An 18645-nucleotide genomic window follows, 5' to 3' on the forward strand; every position below is an offset into this window, starting at 1 on the left:
GTTATTCTTAATAGATATACAATTTATACAATTACACAGAAGTTAATCATACAAGAAAAAACTATTTGCAAATAATACAACAAATCATATTGATAACACACCCCTTAGAGTTGACCCAGTAGTCAGGGACTTAGGGACACACACACACAGTTCTCTAGCCCTTGACCATCACATGTCTACAGTAGTGAGGAAATCATTCTATGTTGTGCAACTTATAAACAAAGTTATGGCATATAAGTCCAAGGAAGTCATTGCTCCACTGTATTCGGGATTCATCAGACCTTATCATTGAGTACAATGCCCACCTTTGGTATATACCTAACCAGGTATATCCAATAATTGTAATGTCCCAAGAGGTTCCTCGCTAAAATAATACAGGGCGCAAGTTAAATGTCCTATGCAGACCATCTCAAGTCCCTATTCTTGTATTGTGTTTCCTGCAGGGTTTTGAGGGGGGACCTATGCCTTCCATACAGGGTATTGTCAGACCCCACTCTGATGGACGTCTTGTATATCCACAAAACAAACAGCACTGGAATTTCACATTCTAAAGACTTAAACCTTGCCTGTGATATAAATAGAATCTGCTGGAGAGACAGGTATGTATCCCAGAGACTACCCCATCTCTGGAACAGGCTCCCCATCCAAGTGAAGAAGAGTTCCTCCCTAACACAGTACAGGTGCAGCTTGGACAATTGGATGGGGAACAGGAAATTCATCCCTGGTCTGGCACCCTTGTCTTTAATGTATACAGGCAACCTGTAAATGTTTCATCTCCCAAGCCCCTGCTTGCAAATCTTTCATCTCCTAAGCTCTTGCTTACACTTATCAAGGGTATCAGAACTTGTCAAAGATTTGGGATGCATGCCTAGCCTTAAAAAGGCCTTTGTGGTAATTATCTAGTAAACACCTATGAACCTATAAGGGCACCTTTAGATAACTAGATCAACAGGTAACATCAGCATTAAGAAGATGATAGCAGTTAACCTGTCACTCTGGGGTTTTAAGGCAATATGAAAAACCGGTGATGTGCTTTTAAGAACAGAAAGCGCAACAGTTCTGTGGTACATTAGAAAACAGGAGGTAATTCATTCTTCCCTTCTGTGCAGGCTAGCAATAGAAGCTTGAGAAACTGCCCTAGGATCAGGACTTCACCCATGTTTTCCATCTCAACACAGTACTCTGACAGAGTACATGAGCAGAATATCTGAAAATCATCATTAGTAGTTTTTACACAGGCGCATGTTTCTGGAGTTAATTCACCCTTTGTGGTGACCAGAAATAAATGTTTCTGTTTCCTCAAGTAAAAACAGCTGAAGAAATTAAGCTGCAGTGCAAGGAGGCTTAGATAGTGAATGCCTTCACCTTTAGTGAGACAAGTCTGATTTAGTAAACTTTCCCGCCAACCACCCACCCCTTTTTTCCAGGGTGATTCAGAAACCGAGTGCTGTGACACCAAAAGTGCTATTAATAGTATGCTTTTGACAGAGACAGCATCAGTTTTTCTTGCTGAAGCAGCTTGCTTGAAGAAACTAGTAACCCTGCCTCAGTATGTTTACCTCTTGATTGAGTTCTTGGTACACTCAAACCTGTACACTCTTAAACCTGACAATATGTGTGATTTGACTTTGTTACACTTTAGGTACCGGTTTTCAGGGGAAGTACTAAAAATTACAAGGGAAGCTAGGAGACTTAGTGGAAGGAAGTGTTACTTAGCCATACTGAAAAGATTCTCATTTTGGTGCCAAAAAAAGAAATCAGGACTCCAATTGAGTATGTGTGCTAGTGATTCTGCAACATTGGTCAGAGCTTTATTTGTGGCAGTCTCTGTCTCCATGAACATTTGCCTGCAATTTCAACCTATCTACCCATGCTTTACTACTTTCCATGCTTTATTTATTAATCTTTTCTGTTTGTCACTACATATCCTGCTGACTGTATCCACACATACTTCCTGGCCATGTACCACCCCATGTAGTGACTCCTTTGGCTTCATTACTACTAGTAAAGCAATTTTGCAAGGGGGTTTCTCATGTAATGCTCCCAGAAAGAGCACTGACTCCACATTGGGACTTCATGTTTGCAGTAAAGTAGTTTACCGAGATATCCCTTGAACCATTTGTCACTGGTCTTAAGTTCCTGACATGGAAAACGGTCCTTTTGCTGATGGTTATCTGAGCTGGAAGATTTTCTTAACTTCATTCTTTGTAAAAAGACCTCCTTAGTTTTCCTGAAGGACAGGGTTAACTTGTGTACATAATACCAAAGGTTGTTGCAGCGCTGTTGAACAGAACCAGTTTATCTGCTTGCCTTTCATTTTTTTTAATCTCGAGAATGAGGAAGTAAGCATAACTTATTGCTTGGATGTTCACAGAAAACTGATATGTTAACAGCAAAGAACCAATTATAAGAGGAAAAAATTATCAAGTTTTTGTTTCTTTTTCTGTGAGTAGAGAAGCCAATATGCTCTGTAAACAGACTATATCAAAATGGATACCTCTCTGTAATTCTTGTTACTCTACCTGTGGAAAAACTCTAAAAGTGCATGTAAGTCTACATTCTGATAGAGCCACAGCTGCTACTGCAGCTTTCTTTAGAGGTGTAAGCATTCCAACTATTCTTGAAGAAGTCACTTGGTGCTCTGTGCATACCTTTTCTAGGCGTTATATATTAAATGTATTGTCCAGGGATGGAGGAGGTTTTATTACTGCTATCCTGCAGGGATTTCTACAGCCTGCATCAGGAAAGCAGCCAACCTTCTAACATGACAAAAATGAGCTTTGATAATAAAGAACAGAGTAGTTACATTTAAAAAATGCCATAATAGTAGGTTTTCAAATAGGATCACTTGTGGTGGTGTCCAAGTGATGATGTCCTTCAGCTTCCAATCTCTGTCTGGTCGCTGGCATCAAGACAGCACCCGCAGCCCTAGTTCCCTTTATTTCTAGTCTGGGCAGCCGATCGTATTTCTTTGCCGTTTATTGGCGGTGCGGCCTGCGCTGTTGTTCAAGTGCCGGTCTGGCAGCTGCCCATTTTCCATTTCTTCTTTCTACTCAGCAAGCGCCGGTTTGGGAGAAACTTTGCGGTTCTTTCCTCCCAGAGAAGTATATCGCAATTTAATCGCCTCTTAACTTTGAAAGAAACCTATTTCTATTCGGGACTGCTCTTTATTTGCTTAGACGAAATTGTCCAAATCCTTTGTGCAGCTTGTCTACTTTTTCTTTAACTTTTGGTCACGGTACTGCATTTTGCCCTTGAGGAGAGTTTTTTTCCGCATCTTTTAAGTATAAAATGTGCTTGGCAGCTTCTGACGGACGAGCTAGCTAAAACGGCGTATTAGTTGGAGTTTTGGTTCGCATTTCGCTGACAAAAAAACCAGGCTAAGTCCTACTATGCAGGCTTTCGCTTGCGCTGAAAAAAAGATAAAAAGCCCCGGGCCTGTTTCCGGTTTCATTTAGGGGCCACCAGCGAAGGTGTCTGTCTCTTTCTGGGCCGATTCATTTAGATTCATTTGCAGGCCACCCCGCGCATGGCACCACACCCTGCACATTTAGCTCTATCAAGGTTACACAAGCGCATGCTTCTTGCTTCCAGCTATATTAAGGCTTTTTGCCAGGGCAAAGGCAGGGGGCTCCCCTAACCCTGCTCCACATGTACAAACACTCTTCACATAGGGCTAACTTCTAAAAATCTTCATCTCCTGCCTGCTTTCTCTCCTTGCTCCAGGCCTATCTCTACACCCAGCCAGACTAGCCCTGGCCCCTATTTCTTTCAGGTGGTCCCTGAACCTCACCCCTCCAGGAGGAGATTATGCCACTCTCAGGCCATTCAGACAACCTCACTTCAGCCCATATTCTCCTTATCCAGACTTGACCTCTCGGGACTCTCCTCCTGACCTTCTCCCTGAAGAATTCCTTGAGGACTGAGGGATTTATTCCATGCAGAAGATCTTTCAGACCCTTCCTCTTTTCCTTTTGAATTCAAGAAAGGATTAAGGAACACTGCTATTAGGAATTCTGATCTTCCCCACTGTTTCTGATTTCTTTAATAATCCTTGCACTAGATGAGGATAGGACTGCTGTACTGCTGCCAGTACTGCCAGATATAATACTAACAGCACACAATGATGCACAGGGTCCGCCTGTACACCACACTATCTGTATAAGGAGGCTCCTGATAATGATGTCCCGAAGCTCCTCACAGGGCTCTAACACTCCCCGGCCAAGCCCTGCACCAACCCTTCCCTCTAGGGGGAACACAGGAGAATTCTGTGTGCTTTTAAAGCTAGGCTTGCAGACCTCTTAATTGGGAATGATTTCACCTGACAATTTCCCAGGAAATTTTTAAGTACCATTCCTCTGAAAAGGAATCTAGAAAAACACCTCAGGACCTTAAGTTAAACAGCAAGTCCCTTCTTAACCTCAGTTTTTAACCAAAAATTCTTTAAATGATGCAAAAGGCTTTATATGATGCACTGGGAGTTGGTACATGACTCTTTTAGTGCTGGAACAGTGATTCAAAGGTCCTCCCGGTTAAAAGAACAAAAAACTCCTAGATGCTCCCATAGAAACTCCTGAATGCTCAAATGACCCAAACTCCTGCAGTTTGATTTCTAAAGAAGAAGAAAGAAAAAGCAAAGTAAGAAAAAAAAGCAAAGAATTCCAACCAGGTCAGGCACAGGGTTTACCAGACTCCGTTGGGTAGCAGAAATGGGCCCCAGCAAGACAAGGAGTTTCAAAGAAGCGAGCAGAAGAGAGGCAAGAGGCAGAAGAGGTCAACTAGGGGTGTCAATAGTGGCCTCTAGTGCTGAGCCAGTGGCAGAGAAGTATCACAGAATAGACCCCAACACCACAGTCAGGGTAACAGGCCAGACACAATTTCTTAAGAGAGTAGACTACAGGGAACAACTGGGCAACCAGAAGCAACCTCAACTAGTTCGACACCTGATTCACACATACTTTTACAGGAGACAACAAACCCTTACACGGATCACAAGCACAGGTTCGACTTCTCTACACTTAAGGGCCACAAAACTGGCCAAAAAGACCAAACAACAAAAAACAGACAAGCCTAAGACAAATCAACAACTTACTAAGGATGAGAGCTATAGAAGAGAAAAAACTGAACAAGACAGACACAAGGATTTACACAGGCTTTTCCTCGTACCAAGAAAAAGAAAAAAAAAAGAGAGGCCCAGGAGCTTTGTCCGGCACTGACCAGAACATCAATGTTCGAATCACAAAAAATTCAAAATTTACTGGACTTAAATTCTTCCTGCCCAGGGACCAGCAAAATGGCTCCCCCGTCCTACTCTTCAGACCTCTGACCCTCAATTATATCACTTCTGAGATCAGAACAGGAGCATTTGCTGCTGCAGGAGATTATCATGCATTAGTCTTGACAGATTTCTTGCTATATCTTGGCAGACCATATTCTCAGCATTAAAATGCCTGGCCATAGTAATCCTGCATTATTCCAGGACAGGGAATTCAAATTTACCAGTACCTATTCACTGCTCAATATAAAGGAATTTAAAATTGCCACACACAAAGGCATCAAAAAATGTCACACATGACAACTGCCTGCCTTACACAACACACATGCAAAAGAAAGACTAAACAACATTTAAAACATAACAAATAAACATGCAGAACTAGACACATCAACACAGACAACAAACAAAACAGAATTCAACAAAGAAAAACATGCATAACTCTCACTACTAACTGACATTACTGCAAAAACAAAGCCTGCAAGGAAAGTCCTGCAAGCCCTAAGGCTACATGGCATCCTGCATAAATCCAGTTCTGCAATGGCTAAGGAAAGAGAAAGTCATAATGATGGCATATATCAAATGGCAGTCTCAACACAAGCACATCTAGGTGCCTAGAATGGCAGATTCAATTCCTCCATGCCTAACACAAAATTCCTTGGACCAGGCCCTTCCTGAGAGTTGGCTTGGGTTTCCACAAACCGCCAAAAATTCCTGTGGTCACATCAGGCACATCGCCACAACACCACACATGGTGGAGACCCACCATCCAGGGACCGACACATAAATCTAAAGGAGAATACACATAAAGGACATGCGACCCAGTGAAACCTGCACCCCAGGCATTCAGACCAATCTTCCAACAGGGTCATCTGCTGATATGAGTCATGTGGTACATCTCATGTGGTACATCAACAAACAGAGAGGTACACATTCACAGGCGGACAATACCATGGCAATGGAGTACATCAAATGTGCCCCAACCCCAACATTCCCACTATCAGGGATGGCAGATACCTTGCAGGAGTGGCCCTAAACCTCAACAGATTCAACTTCAGGCCAGATTTGTCTGCATCCAAGAAAATTCTCTAGCAGACACAAAGCAGAGAAACCATAACGGATCCATGGGATGACCACAGATAGCCAACAATTCAGCAATCACAAAGGAAATGGGGACACACATAGAGAGACCCATTTCCTTCACCACACAATGCTAAGAGGAAGAAAAATGCAACCTAAGCATATCCTTCATGGTCCTTTCCTTGATGTACAAAGTTCTACAAGAGATCAGAGATGTAAACTGAAGTCTAAAGATCTACAGCCAATGTGCTACTGGCAACATGTACCCGACACTGAGAAGCATGTCTTCGCATGACTTGAGAGCACTACTGGCCTGTACCAACACAACCTCATGGCCTCTACAACTACAACACTTACATCTACACTAACACACAACACAAGCTAGATCCTTTTCAATAAAAAAAACAAATTAATGCCATCTTATATCAGAAAAACAAGGAAATTTTAGGTTTATCTCAGAGGTCCTCCACAAGGAAGACTTAGGACCAAAGGCAAAAGGAAGGACATTTCATTAACAAGTGGAAAAAAATCATTTCCAATTTGCACATAGCACACCACAAACAATATTATTCATCATCAAACACACAGTGGCCTGTCTTATTTAGCCTCCCCTGTGATCATGCATACTCCATTACTGCAGAATATCAGCCCCCCCAGCCTCTAATCTCATATCTGGATCAGGCAGTTCTTGAGAGGAATCAGGCAGTCTGTTCTTGAGAGGAATCAAAAATGTAAAGCCTCCAAGGAAACCACCTTTGGAATTGGAGGATCTCAACTTTGTGCAGGATTACAACTCTTGAATTACAAGCAACCTTTCGCCTGCAATTTTACAATTGGAAAACAATCAGGCTTTTTAGGGGTTGCTAATTACTGGCAGGTATAAGAAGGGTAGTTACCTTACTCATCTTGAATTAACCATCTTCCTCTGAGAACTAACTCTCCAGAGTCTCCCTGAACTAACTACCTTTAGCCAAAAAGTGGTCCCAACTACATATTTTCCCAACCCACAGAACAGGGGATTCTTCCCAACCCACACAGACAGGGGGAAACTGCACTACTACTATCTGGACAGAACTAACACCACTACAGCTAACATCACAGCTTAAGACCTGACCAAGAAAAAATGCAACATCTGTAGCAATAAACAGCAAAAAAACAAAAAAAGCAATTCAAACAGAAAATCTCAAAATGATTATGCTGATCTTGCTATTCTTTATTATATGGAATAACATCCTGATAATATCCCACCTAGAGCCTCAGAGACTTCTCCAGCACAGACCTACAGGGTACATTTTACATGGCTAAGCTTTTACTTTTGCCCGTACACTTGCATTACAAATGCATTAGCCACTTATACTCCTTTCACTCTAGATCCTTAGCTTGCTTTTTGCAACTGTTTTGCAATCTTAACTATTAACCATCTTTAGTATCTTCTCCTCTCCTCCTCCCCCCCAGTTTCGACTATGATGTTCTACCCATGTTAGTCATGAAACAACATTGTAGTTTTTGAGTGTAGTTGCCATGTAGTATAATTGTAGATGGTATGAATGTAGATGCATACTCCAATACTCCTACCACCCCCCTTTCCCCTAGGGTATTTTTTAGCTTTTAGCCGCTTTTTTAGCTTTATGGGGAATTTGTTGTATATATATATATATTATATTTTTATATTTTTATATTATTGTTTGCTCTCTACTGTTTGCATTTTTGCATTTATCCTTCCTTAGCCTTCCCTGAGGCACCTGGCATCTGGGGAAAAGGAAAGAAAATGGTGAGGTGCCTTTATACCCCTTTATATAAACAAACAGCAGCTATGACGTCGGGTGCGACATCCGAGGCCAGACCCAGACCCAGACTGAATCCGGCCGCCGAAAGGGGCTGCCTGAGGCAGGACAACCCATATGTTAGGACTGCAGATGCATACCTATCGGACATCTACATTTATGGTAGGTACAAAACTGTACTTTTCTCTCCCTCCATATCTGCTTGTTTCATTTTAGATATCCAAGAACTGGGACCAGCACCAGTTCACCTTCCCCATGTCACACACATGAATATCTGCCTTTATGTTGTGGATTTTTCTGGTCATCATTTCAGTAGTTAACCAGTATTCCTGGGTTTGCTTGGACTTGGTCAAGGAGTCAGCTCATGGGAGGACTCCCTGCAAGCCTGAAGCTCAGTCCAAGTGAAGCAGAGATATTTACCATATCTGTGTTTCTTTAGACAGTTAGGAACCAAAGAGTGCATGGGCTGACAATCCCCTCTATACCAGGTTCATGCCAATGTCCTTGGGAAGGGGGAATCAGCCTAGCCAGGAGAAAGGGTGTGCAAAGCCTTGGAAGTCAGACCAAACATCAGTCCTCACCTGCAGCTGAATTATCAAAGGTTATGACTACCCCAATGACTCTTTTTGAAAATTTACTGTCATGGCAAGTTCCTTACAGAATCATAATTTCATGCTTCTTGTGGCATAAGAATTGCTAGTGATTTGCAGTCTTACTGTATTAATGCAGTGAGTGGTCAAAATGGTTTATCTGTATTCAATCACACAATATTATTTAAGAAATAGTATTCATCCCCATCCATTTTTAAACTTGTGTAGCTTCTTCTGATAATTTGAGAATACATGTTTCTATTTACTGTATACAAATATATAAGAAAGAACAGAGAACATGAACATCTATGTAAAACTGTCAAGAATTAGCAGCACATTTATTTGCAGAGCATGTATGCAGAACTTAAACATTTTTTTTCTCTAAAGTTGTATTGATGATTTTTATTGAAATATATAGTGCATATTTGTTTTAATGGAACAGTTGTGCTTTTTCTAGCTGATGACCCCAACAGCCGTGAGATGTGGGCAGTAAATGTGACAATGAGTGTTCGTCCTTCCACAGGCACCGGAGTCATCTTTGCCTTGGTCCAGGAAAAATCAGTACCACTTGCATTATCCATTAGAGATTCCAAAGTCAGAGGTGTACAGGTAATTTCACTGTCTTGTATTGACTGGCCATGCTAGCTATAAATGCTTTAGCCTTATTTACACTAGCAAAGTGTTCTACGTTTGTTTAAACTTCTTGGTTAATTTGAAAAAAAAAGTATGATTAATATATCCCCAGTATAACCAAAGCCAGTTTTGGAAATGTTATGGTCGCAGAAGCTGTCTTCATCTTTAGATTAAGATAATTATATTACCTCTGTCCTTGAAAGACAGTAGCATTCTCCTGCATTTTGCGTTTGTTTCAGTACTTCACATTAGCACTATCACAACAGACTTTTTCTCACATCTGTGTAGAACTCCAATTATGCTTTTCTCTGTCACCCCACTAATACTAAATAAAAAGTCTTTGAATCAAAATTAAAAAAAAAAAAAAGGTGATTTTCCATGACATGTGAGCTGTTAGCCCTACTTTCCTCACTTCATTTTGTCAGCTTGTGACAGTGCATGCCTTAAGTCATTTCCTCTTGATTGGGTCTGTTTCACTTTACCTGCCACTCATTCCATACATTTCCTTTGCTCTCTTGCTAAGCTGGCACAGTTGCATTCACAGACTTCTCACATTTTCATCTGTTTTTGACTCTGGATGTGATTCATAAAGAAGGCTTATCTATGTTGCTGTGACACATCTACACTACAGGAGCATATAGCCACATCTCTCTAGCCTTCTGCATATAATATTCTTTCCACCATATTGTTCATCTGTATGATGCTGTCTTTTCCCTATTTATTATGAATCCCTTCCTTTCTGCCTTCATGTGCCTTACTGTACTTTTCTCCTTCCTACATTATTGCATCATGGATACAGAGACGTCTCCCTTCTACAGGACTTTTACATTCCCCGCCTCTCGATATCTTACTGTCTATATACCTCCATCTTATGTTATTGCTCCATAATTACATCTCTCTTCTCTTTTCCCTCTCCTTACACAAACCTTCTTGCCTGCCTTGTATCACTGTTTGGTTCATAGGTAGGTACTAGGTTATCAGCCCTAGGGCCTATACAAGCCTAGCCAAAAAGGTACCCTGGCTTTCGCCACCCAAGAAAATTATTTTCCTCTGCCCCTGTCGAGCAGAGCTACAGAGGTGATCCCCGGGGTGAATTTCCTATTTCACATCCAATCATCAAGATTTTTTTTGAAGAGTGTTAATGAGGAGCTTAGTTTGATATAGATAGATAGTTTGTTCCAGAGTATGGGAAGTCTCTGGGACAGGAATCTATCCCTCCAGCATGTTCTGTTTATTGTGGTGACAAGGTTTAGGTCCCTAGAGCATGTAGCTCGGAGGGATTGGGATTTCTTTAAGTGGAACATGTCCAACAGCTCTGGGTTTGACATAGCTTTGTATGTTAGGTAGAGATCGCCTCTGAGTAGGCGATATGCGACAGAATAAAGCTGGAGTTTTTTGAGACTGTCTGCGTAGGGCATCTGTTTGAAGCCAATAATCCTCTTTGTGAGGTATTTCTGCGGCCTTTCCAGTTGTTGTAGATGTCTTGTGAGGTACATACCAAAAGGGGCGTTGTACTCTACAATAGGTGTAATGAGTGTCAAGTAGAGGGGAACAATGACCTCTTTTTTCCTGGATGAGAAACCTTTTGTGATGAGGTGTGCCAAGTAGAAGGATTTCCTGATTACTGTGGCGATGTGATTATTAAAGGAGAGACTACTGTCCACCTGTGTCAAAAGGTCTCTGATCACACTTTCTGTGTTAAGCAGACTACCACCTATGTGGTAGCTCATGGGTACAGAGTTTTTACCAAAGGGGATGACAATGCACTATTTGGCATTGAGCTTGAGGCCATGGCTTTGACACCAGGCATCTGTCTCAGTGAGGCCCTTTTGTAGGATGTCCACATTGTTAGGAGTTTCAATTATTTTATTTATTTTATTTTATTATGGCTCCTAGTTGGCAGTCATCTGCAAACTTCGTTAGCCAAAGACCTTCTGTATTAGCCTGTACTTGTCAATTGTCTGAAGTCGGATTTGGAGTCTGATACTTTCACAATGTGGGTTCTGTCAGTGAGCCAGTTGGTAACCCATCTTGTGACATAGGGATTTATACCTAGTTTAGTGAGTTTATCTATAATTCCAGAGTGGAGGATGGTGTCAAAAGCCTTGGCGAGACCTAGATAGGCTGTGTTAACCACCTTACCCTCATCTACAGCTTTGGTGACTGCTTCAAAGAAGTCAATCACATTTTGGAGACATGGTCTGCCTTTTACAAACCCGAACTGGGTGGAGTCCAGAGTTTGGAGATTACCAATGTCTTTGTTTATAAGTTCCATGATGATACGTTCCATGGCCTTGCAGACCAGGCTTGTTAGGCTAATGGGGCAGTAGTTCCCGGGGTCCGTGATGGCTCCCCCTTTGTGGAGTGGGATAACTGTCGCTGTGTGCCATTCAGTGGGCACAAAGCCTGAGGTGAGGCTGTGATTGAACATGTTGCTTAGGTGGGGTGCCAGTTCATTTTGTAGTTCATGTAGAACACAGCCTGGGATGTTGTCAGGTCCCATGGATGCTGTGTTCTTGGCTTTGGAGAGTGTGTTTTTTACCTGTGCAGCCATGATTATAGGAACTTTGCATTCTTCTGGTATAGAGATGTGCCCGTTAGAGGGGGTGGGTTAAAGTTAGCACTGAACCTATCTGCCAGGATGTTGGCAATATCAGTTGGTTCTGTATATTTTGTGCCATTGTGCTGTAACTGAGAGCAGATCTGAGTGTTGCTATTGAGATTCTTGACATAGCTATAGAATGCTTTGTGGTTGTCTTAAGAATCTGTGGCGATTTTGTTTTCATAACTATCTTTGGAGGATTTTATGAGGGATCTCAGCTTCTTACTGAGGCTGACCAGAGAGTTCTTCCAGTCATGGGATTTTACTCTTTTTTTGCAACAGTTTCTTTCTTCTGTTGTAGAGTTTGTTTATGGCAGGGGACCACCAGATTGGCTTCCTTTTTTTGGAGGATAGCATCTTGGTTCTGTTAGGGATAGCACGATCCATGCACTCGTCTACGTGATTATAAAGTGCCTTTGTGTAGGATTCAGCAGTCGTACCTCTATTGTCTGTCTGCATGGGTGTTGTGAAGTTTGCCACTTCTGTCTTAAGAAGTGTGAAGTTGGCTTTGGAGAAATTTTTTACGGTGGTTTCCCTAATGGGGGTGAGAGCGGGGTGTGGATGTCTAGGCTGATTAGCTTGTGGTTGGATCTGACCAACGAGGAATTGACCTCTGGTGTGGAACACTGGTTGCCGTGTTGGTAATGACCAGGTCTAGGATATTGCTGCCCCTGGTGGGGGTGTGGGTAAGTTGATCCCAGGTTTTGGAATTTATGAATTCCAGAAAACGTTGAGCAGTTAGTTTTCCCAGTTAATGGTGGGGTAGTTAAAATCGACCATTATTAGGGTGTTGGGTTTACTCTAATATTTTCCAGTATATCAAGAAATGAGGGGTGGGAATCCAGGGGCATGGTGGGGGAAGTTACAATTTGGATTGCAGTCTTGCCCACAGTTAGTTGCACTTGGATAATCTCGGATGCATTATGCTGAGCAACTAGCTTGGAGGTGTGGATCTCCTTAATGAATATGGACACGCCTCCGCCTTTAGTGTTTCTGTCCATGTTAGGTGGCCAAAAGGTGTGGTATGAATTATAGCCTGGTAATGCAGGGGTGCTCTCTGGAGCCTTGAACCAGGTCTCTGTCACTGCGCAGATGTCGATGTTCTCCATTTTAAGGAGTGTCTCGAGTGAATGCATTTTGACGTTTAGACTTCTAGCATCGAGTAGCATTACCCTCAGATTTTGCTTGCTTGTACCTGTTACGGTGGTGAATTTGTCATTTGAACCTTGCCTAAAAAAGGCACTATAGGGGTGGCAAGAGTCTTAGCCAGTGTCCAGAATCCAAGGGTGACAGGTGCAGGCCATCTCTGACAAGGCATCGTGGTCTGTCGATCATGTCATCCCAGGCAGACAGATACTGGATCCCCTTAGAATGACACCAGAAGCTTAGCCAATTGTTGAAGTCAATCATTTTGTCCTTGTACTGTGGTATCATTCTGGATGATGTCAGGATGCTACTCAGGGCTAGGGTCATACCTACCTGGGCTACAAGATCGGAGAGCTCCTCCATGTCTCTTTTCATGTAGTCCAGGTAGGTACATTTCAGGTCATTCACACTAACATGGACAATAATAGAGTCATGTTTGTACTTGTTGTGGAGTGACCTGAGTGCGTGCGTTATGTGGTGGATCCTGGCACCCAACAGGCAGCTGACAGTAACTTTCTCCTTGTTTAGCCTGGTGAGTGGAACATAAGTGTGCCTGACTATAGAGTCACCTATGACTGGAGTGTTGGGTACGTTGTTATGCCTTATGAGCTGTGGTTGAGTGGCACACTGAGTTTGTGGGCTGTGTGTCATTTGGGTTGTGTTTGGGGGGGTGTAGGTTGCATGCGTTTCTGCTCTGGAGGTCTCTGTTGCTTGAGCAGATTGTTATTGAGAGCCTCTGCAAATGTAGGTGTGTGTTTTTGTGTTGCTATGTGTGTGTTTTGGTGGTGTAGGTTTTGAGGGACTATGTGATGAGTGTGGTGTGGTGCAAGTGTTTACCTTCTCCTCTTGACTGTCTAGTCCAGCCTTGGATGAAGAGACCTTTGCTTCCAGTTTGGCTATATAAGTGCATCTCTCACAGGTTGTAGTGCTGTGTGGTTGGAGGAGAGGGTTGTCTGTGTACATGAGGCAATTGCTGCATTGCCCCAAGATGCCCAGATTCATCAAGTAGACAGGAGAAAACACCGGGAGCTGACCCTTAGACATGCCTGGATAAGTGCTTATTTATTAAGTACTAAAAACAGATTTCCTTTAGACAAGTGAGGAAAGTTAAGTGCTGTAGTAATTTGTAACTTATTTAGTGCTTACAACGAGTTTTGAGCAAGTGCTGAGCTCAAAGAAACAGATTTGAGTACTAAAACTAAAAAACTGTCAAATGTAAGGGAAAATTTGAAGAGCAGACTTTATGGCGCCAGGAATAGATTAACCCTAGCTAAGTGGCGATGCCTAAAGTGTATTTATATATATATATATATATATATATATATATATATATATATATATATATATAAATAAACAGTAGCAAATGAGCAAACTGATTTAAACAAATTAACCAATAAAAGGTTAAACACTGAGCCCCGTTCGAGCAGTGTTCGATCAGACAAGTTCTAACTGCACACTCCTGCCACTAGGGTGCAGGGGAACCTTCTTCAAAAAAGATGGTCTGGATTAGTGCTCAAGTTATACAAACAGAGCTAGATTCAGCAAGTCTGAATTTAGTCTATGCTACAGCAAACAAGGCATACCAATTTCAGAAAGAAACATTTCAAATAAGCAGACACAATAAGCCTTTAACCAGATACTCCCAGCTCAGAAGGGCAGAATCTACCCTCTCTTCCCACAAGAGTGCAGACCACACCTTATTAATGTAAAATAACTGTCCCAAAGCCCAAGTGCTTAAACCAGAACTAATACTCTCTTAGAATAACGGACACTAAACCTTCAATCAGCATCTCCCAACTTAGAAGGATGTAAGCTACCTGTCCTGTCACAACAGTGCAGACCACAAACCTTCTTAATGTAAAACAACTGGTCTGAAGCCCAAGTGCTTTAACCAAAGGCTTAGAATAACAGTTACAATTTAATCAGGCTACTAGCAAGCAGTAATAAATGCAGCAGAATAAATGCAATAAAGTAGGAAGAAACACAAATACAGTAAAAGCAGATGAATAAAGTACATTTTTTATATAACAATAGAAAACGAGCAAACTGATTTAAACAATTTACCCAATTAACCAGTAAAAAAGCTCAAAACTGAACCCTGTTCCAGCAGTCTTCAATCAGACAAGTTCTAACTGCACACTCCTGCCACTAGGGTGCAGGGGAACCTTCTCCAAAAAAAGACGGCCTGGATTAGTGCTCAAGTTATACAAACAAAGCTAGATTCAGCATGCCTGACTCTAGTCTATACTACAACAAACAAGATGCACCAATTTCAGAAAGAAACAGTTCAAATAAGCATCCACAATAATCCTTTAACCAGAAATTCCCAGCTCAGAAGGGCAGAATCTAACCTCTCCTCCCATAAGAATGCAGACCAGAAACCTTCTTAATGTAAAATAACTGGCCTGAAGCCAAAGTGCTTAAACCAGAACTAATACACTTTTAGAATAACAGACACTAAGCCTTCAGTCAGCAATCCCCAATTTAGAAGGATGTAAGCTACCTGTCCTGCCACAACAGTGCAGAGCACAAACCTTCTTAATGTAAAACAAGTGGTCTGAATACCAAGTGCTTAGACCGAAAGGCTTAGAATAGCAGTTAAAATTTAATCAGGCTACTATAAAGAAGTAAAAAATGCAGCATAATAAATACAAATGCGTACTTTTAAGAAGAGGCAAAAGTAAAAGTGCAAATATTTTTTTTAGTAAAGTGCATGGAGGGAGGATAGAGAGGAAGGAAGAGCAGAGGTTAAGAACCTAAGTGGGTTGGCCTTCTCAGATGTTTGTGTATTCACTCTGCCTTATCACCCCCACAGTATTATCTCTAGCCATCATTCCAAAGTATTTTTTTTCTTTACTACTCCTTTTTGTCACAATGCATCCTGTTGAATGCAACCACACATTTACTTCCTGTTGTACTACACTTTATTGTGACCTGTGTTTGAGTGCAGATCTTTGGCATAACTTGAAGCTGTGTTTGCATTCCATGTTACTGTTTTGTGCTCTTGTGATATCATTCCGTTTCTTACTAACACTGAAAGACTGTTTTCAGTTGTTCTCTTGATATTTATTCCTTTTACAGTTCCCAGCTTGTACAGTCTACACTTAAGATATTCCCTGCGTATTGCAACATTTGATCTGTATTGTCATAGTCTAAACCCTCCATGTAGAGAGATGAAATTTTCAGCTGCAAATACTGCTTTTGTGGTTCATAGGTTGGTGCTAGGCCATCGGCCCAAGGGCCTATACAAGCCTAGCCATAGCAATTCCCTGGATATTTCTTCCCACAATATTTACTTGTCTGGACCCCTGTCTAGCAGGGCGACTGACATGATCCTTGGGGTGAATTTCCTATCTCCCATCCAATCATCAAGGTTCCTTTTGAAGAGGGCCAAGGGGGTGCTGTGCCTGAAATGTATGGGCAGTCTGACTATTCCAGAGTATGAGGAGTCTCTGGCTCAGGAACCTATCCCTCCAGCATGTTTTGTTCATTGTGATGACAAGGTTTAGATCCCTGGAGCATGTGGCTCTGAGGGATTGGGATTTCTTTAAGTAGAGCATGTCCAACAGCTCAGGGTTTGACATGGCCTTGTATGTTAAGCAGAGATCACCTCTGAGTAGATGATATTCCACAGAGTATAGCTGGAGTTTTTTTTAGATGGTCAGCATAGGGCATCTGCTTTAGGCCTTTGATTCTTTTAGTGAAGTATTTCTGCGGCTTTTCCAGCTGTTGCAGATGTCTTGTGAGGTACATACCAAACAGGGTGTTGTACTCTATAATGGGTCTAATGAGGGATGAGTACAGGGGACACTGCCCCCCTTTTATTCTGGATGAGAAGCCCTTAGTGATGAGGTGTGCCACGTAGAAGGATTTCCTGACTGTTTTGGTGATGTGGTTATCAAAGGTGAGACCACTGTTCACTTGTGTCCCTAAGTTTCTCATCACACTTTCGGTGTTTAGTGTACTGCCACCTATGTGGTAATTTCCCAAAGGGGATAACTGTACATTTCTTGGCATTAAGCTTCAGCCCATGGCTCTGGCACCAAGCATCTGTTTTTCTAAGGCCCTTTTGTAGAATATCCACATCATTTGAGGTTTCAATAATGGCTCCCAGTTTGCAGTCATCTGCAAACTTTGTTAACCAGAGTCCCTTAGTGTTGGCCTGTACTTCAGAGAAGTAGATGCTAAACAAGAGCGGTCCCAGGACTTAACCCTGAGGTACTCCACTTGTCACCTGTCTGGAGTTGGATTTGGAGTCGGCTACTTTTACAGTCTGGGTTCTGTCAGTAAGCCAGTTGGCAAACCATCTAGTGACGTAGGGATTTATGCCCAGCTTAGTAAGTTTATCTATGATTCCAGAGTGGGGATAGTGTTGAAGGCCTTGGCAAGGTGCAGATAGGCTGTGTGGACTGCCTTACCCTAGTACAGAGCTCTGGAGACTGATTTGAAGAAGTCATTCAGGTTCAGAAGACATGATCGGCCCTTCACGAAGCCAAACTGGGGGTGGGGTCCAGTGTTTGAAGGTTGCGAATGTCTTTGTTTATAAGTTCCATGATATTGCATTCCATGCCCTTGCAGATCAGGCTCATCAGACTAATGGGACTGTAGTTCCAGGGATCTAAGGTGGATCCCCCCCTGTGGAGTGGGAAAACTGTAGCTGTGCGCCACTCAGTGGGTATGAAGCCTGAGGTGAGGTTATCATTAAACATTACACTTAAATGAGGTGCCAGTTCATTTTGTAGTTTAATACACTGCCCGGGATGTCATCTGGTCCCATGGATGCTGTAGTCTTAGCTTTGTAGAGTGCGGTTTCTACCTGTGTAGCCGTGATTACCGGAATTTAACAATCTTTTGGTATTGAGATGGGCCATTTAGGGGTTGAGAGGGGAGTGAAGTTGGCACTAAATCGATCTGCTATATATTGGCAATATCCTTGGGATCAGTATATTTAAAGCCATTTTGTTGTAGCTCAGAGCAGATCTGAGCATTGCCATTTAGATTCTTGACATAACTATAGAATGCCTTGTGGTTGTCTTTGGAATCTTTAGCAATTTTATTTTCTTAACTAGCTTTAGAGGATTTTATGAGGGATCTCAGCTTCTTACTGAGGCTGGTAAGGGAGTTTTTTGCATCCTGGGATTTTCCTCTTTTCTGCAACAGTTTCTTCCTTCTGTTATATAGTTTGTTTATGGCAGGGGACCACCAGGTTGGCTTCCTGTTTTTGGAGGAGAGCATCTTGGTTCTATTTGGGATGGCACGATTCATGCATGAGTGGATGTGCCCGTACAGTGCCTTAGTGTAGGATTCCGCAGTCGCACTTTCAACTCCCATCTGTATGGGTGTCATGAAGTTTGTCACTTCTGACTTGAGTAGCATGACGTTGGCTTTGGAGAAGTTTTTCACAGAGGTTTGCTTACTGGGGGTGGTGGTGGGATGTTGATGTCAAGGGTGATTAGCTTATGGTCGGACCTGACGAATGAGGGGTTGACCACTGGTTTGGAGCATCTATTTCCCATGTTGGTAATGACCAGGTCTAGG

General features: G+C 42.2%; 1 protein-coding gene across 1 annotated transcript in view; it reads left to right on the plus strand.

Annotated features, from left to right (window-relative positions):
* PROS1 (protein S) overlaps nucleotides 1-18645 on the plus strand; it is a 1920390-nt gene that overhangs the window by 1670516 nt on the left and 231229 nt on the right. Inside the window, exon 13 of the mRNA XM_044071115.1 lies at nucleotides 9184-9335. Coding sequence (XP_043927050.1) covers nucleotides 9184-9335 — 152 coding nt within the window. The remainder of the gene's footprint in view (nucleotides 1-9183; nucleotides 9336-18645) is intronic.

This window comes from Protopterus annectens, chromosome 5.part0 (genome assembly GCF_019279795.1).
Source record: "Protopterus annectens isolate FY-2018-M chromosome 5.part0, PAN1.0, whole genome shotgun sequence".
Taxonomy (NCBI): domain Eukaryota; kingdom Metazoa; phylum Chordata; order Ceratodontiformes; family Protopteridae; genus Protopterus; species Protopterus annectens.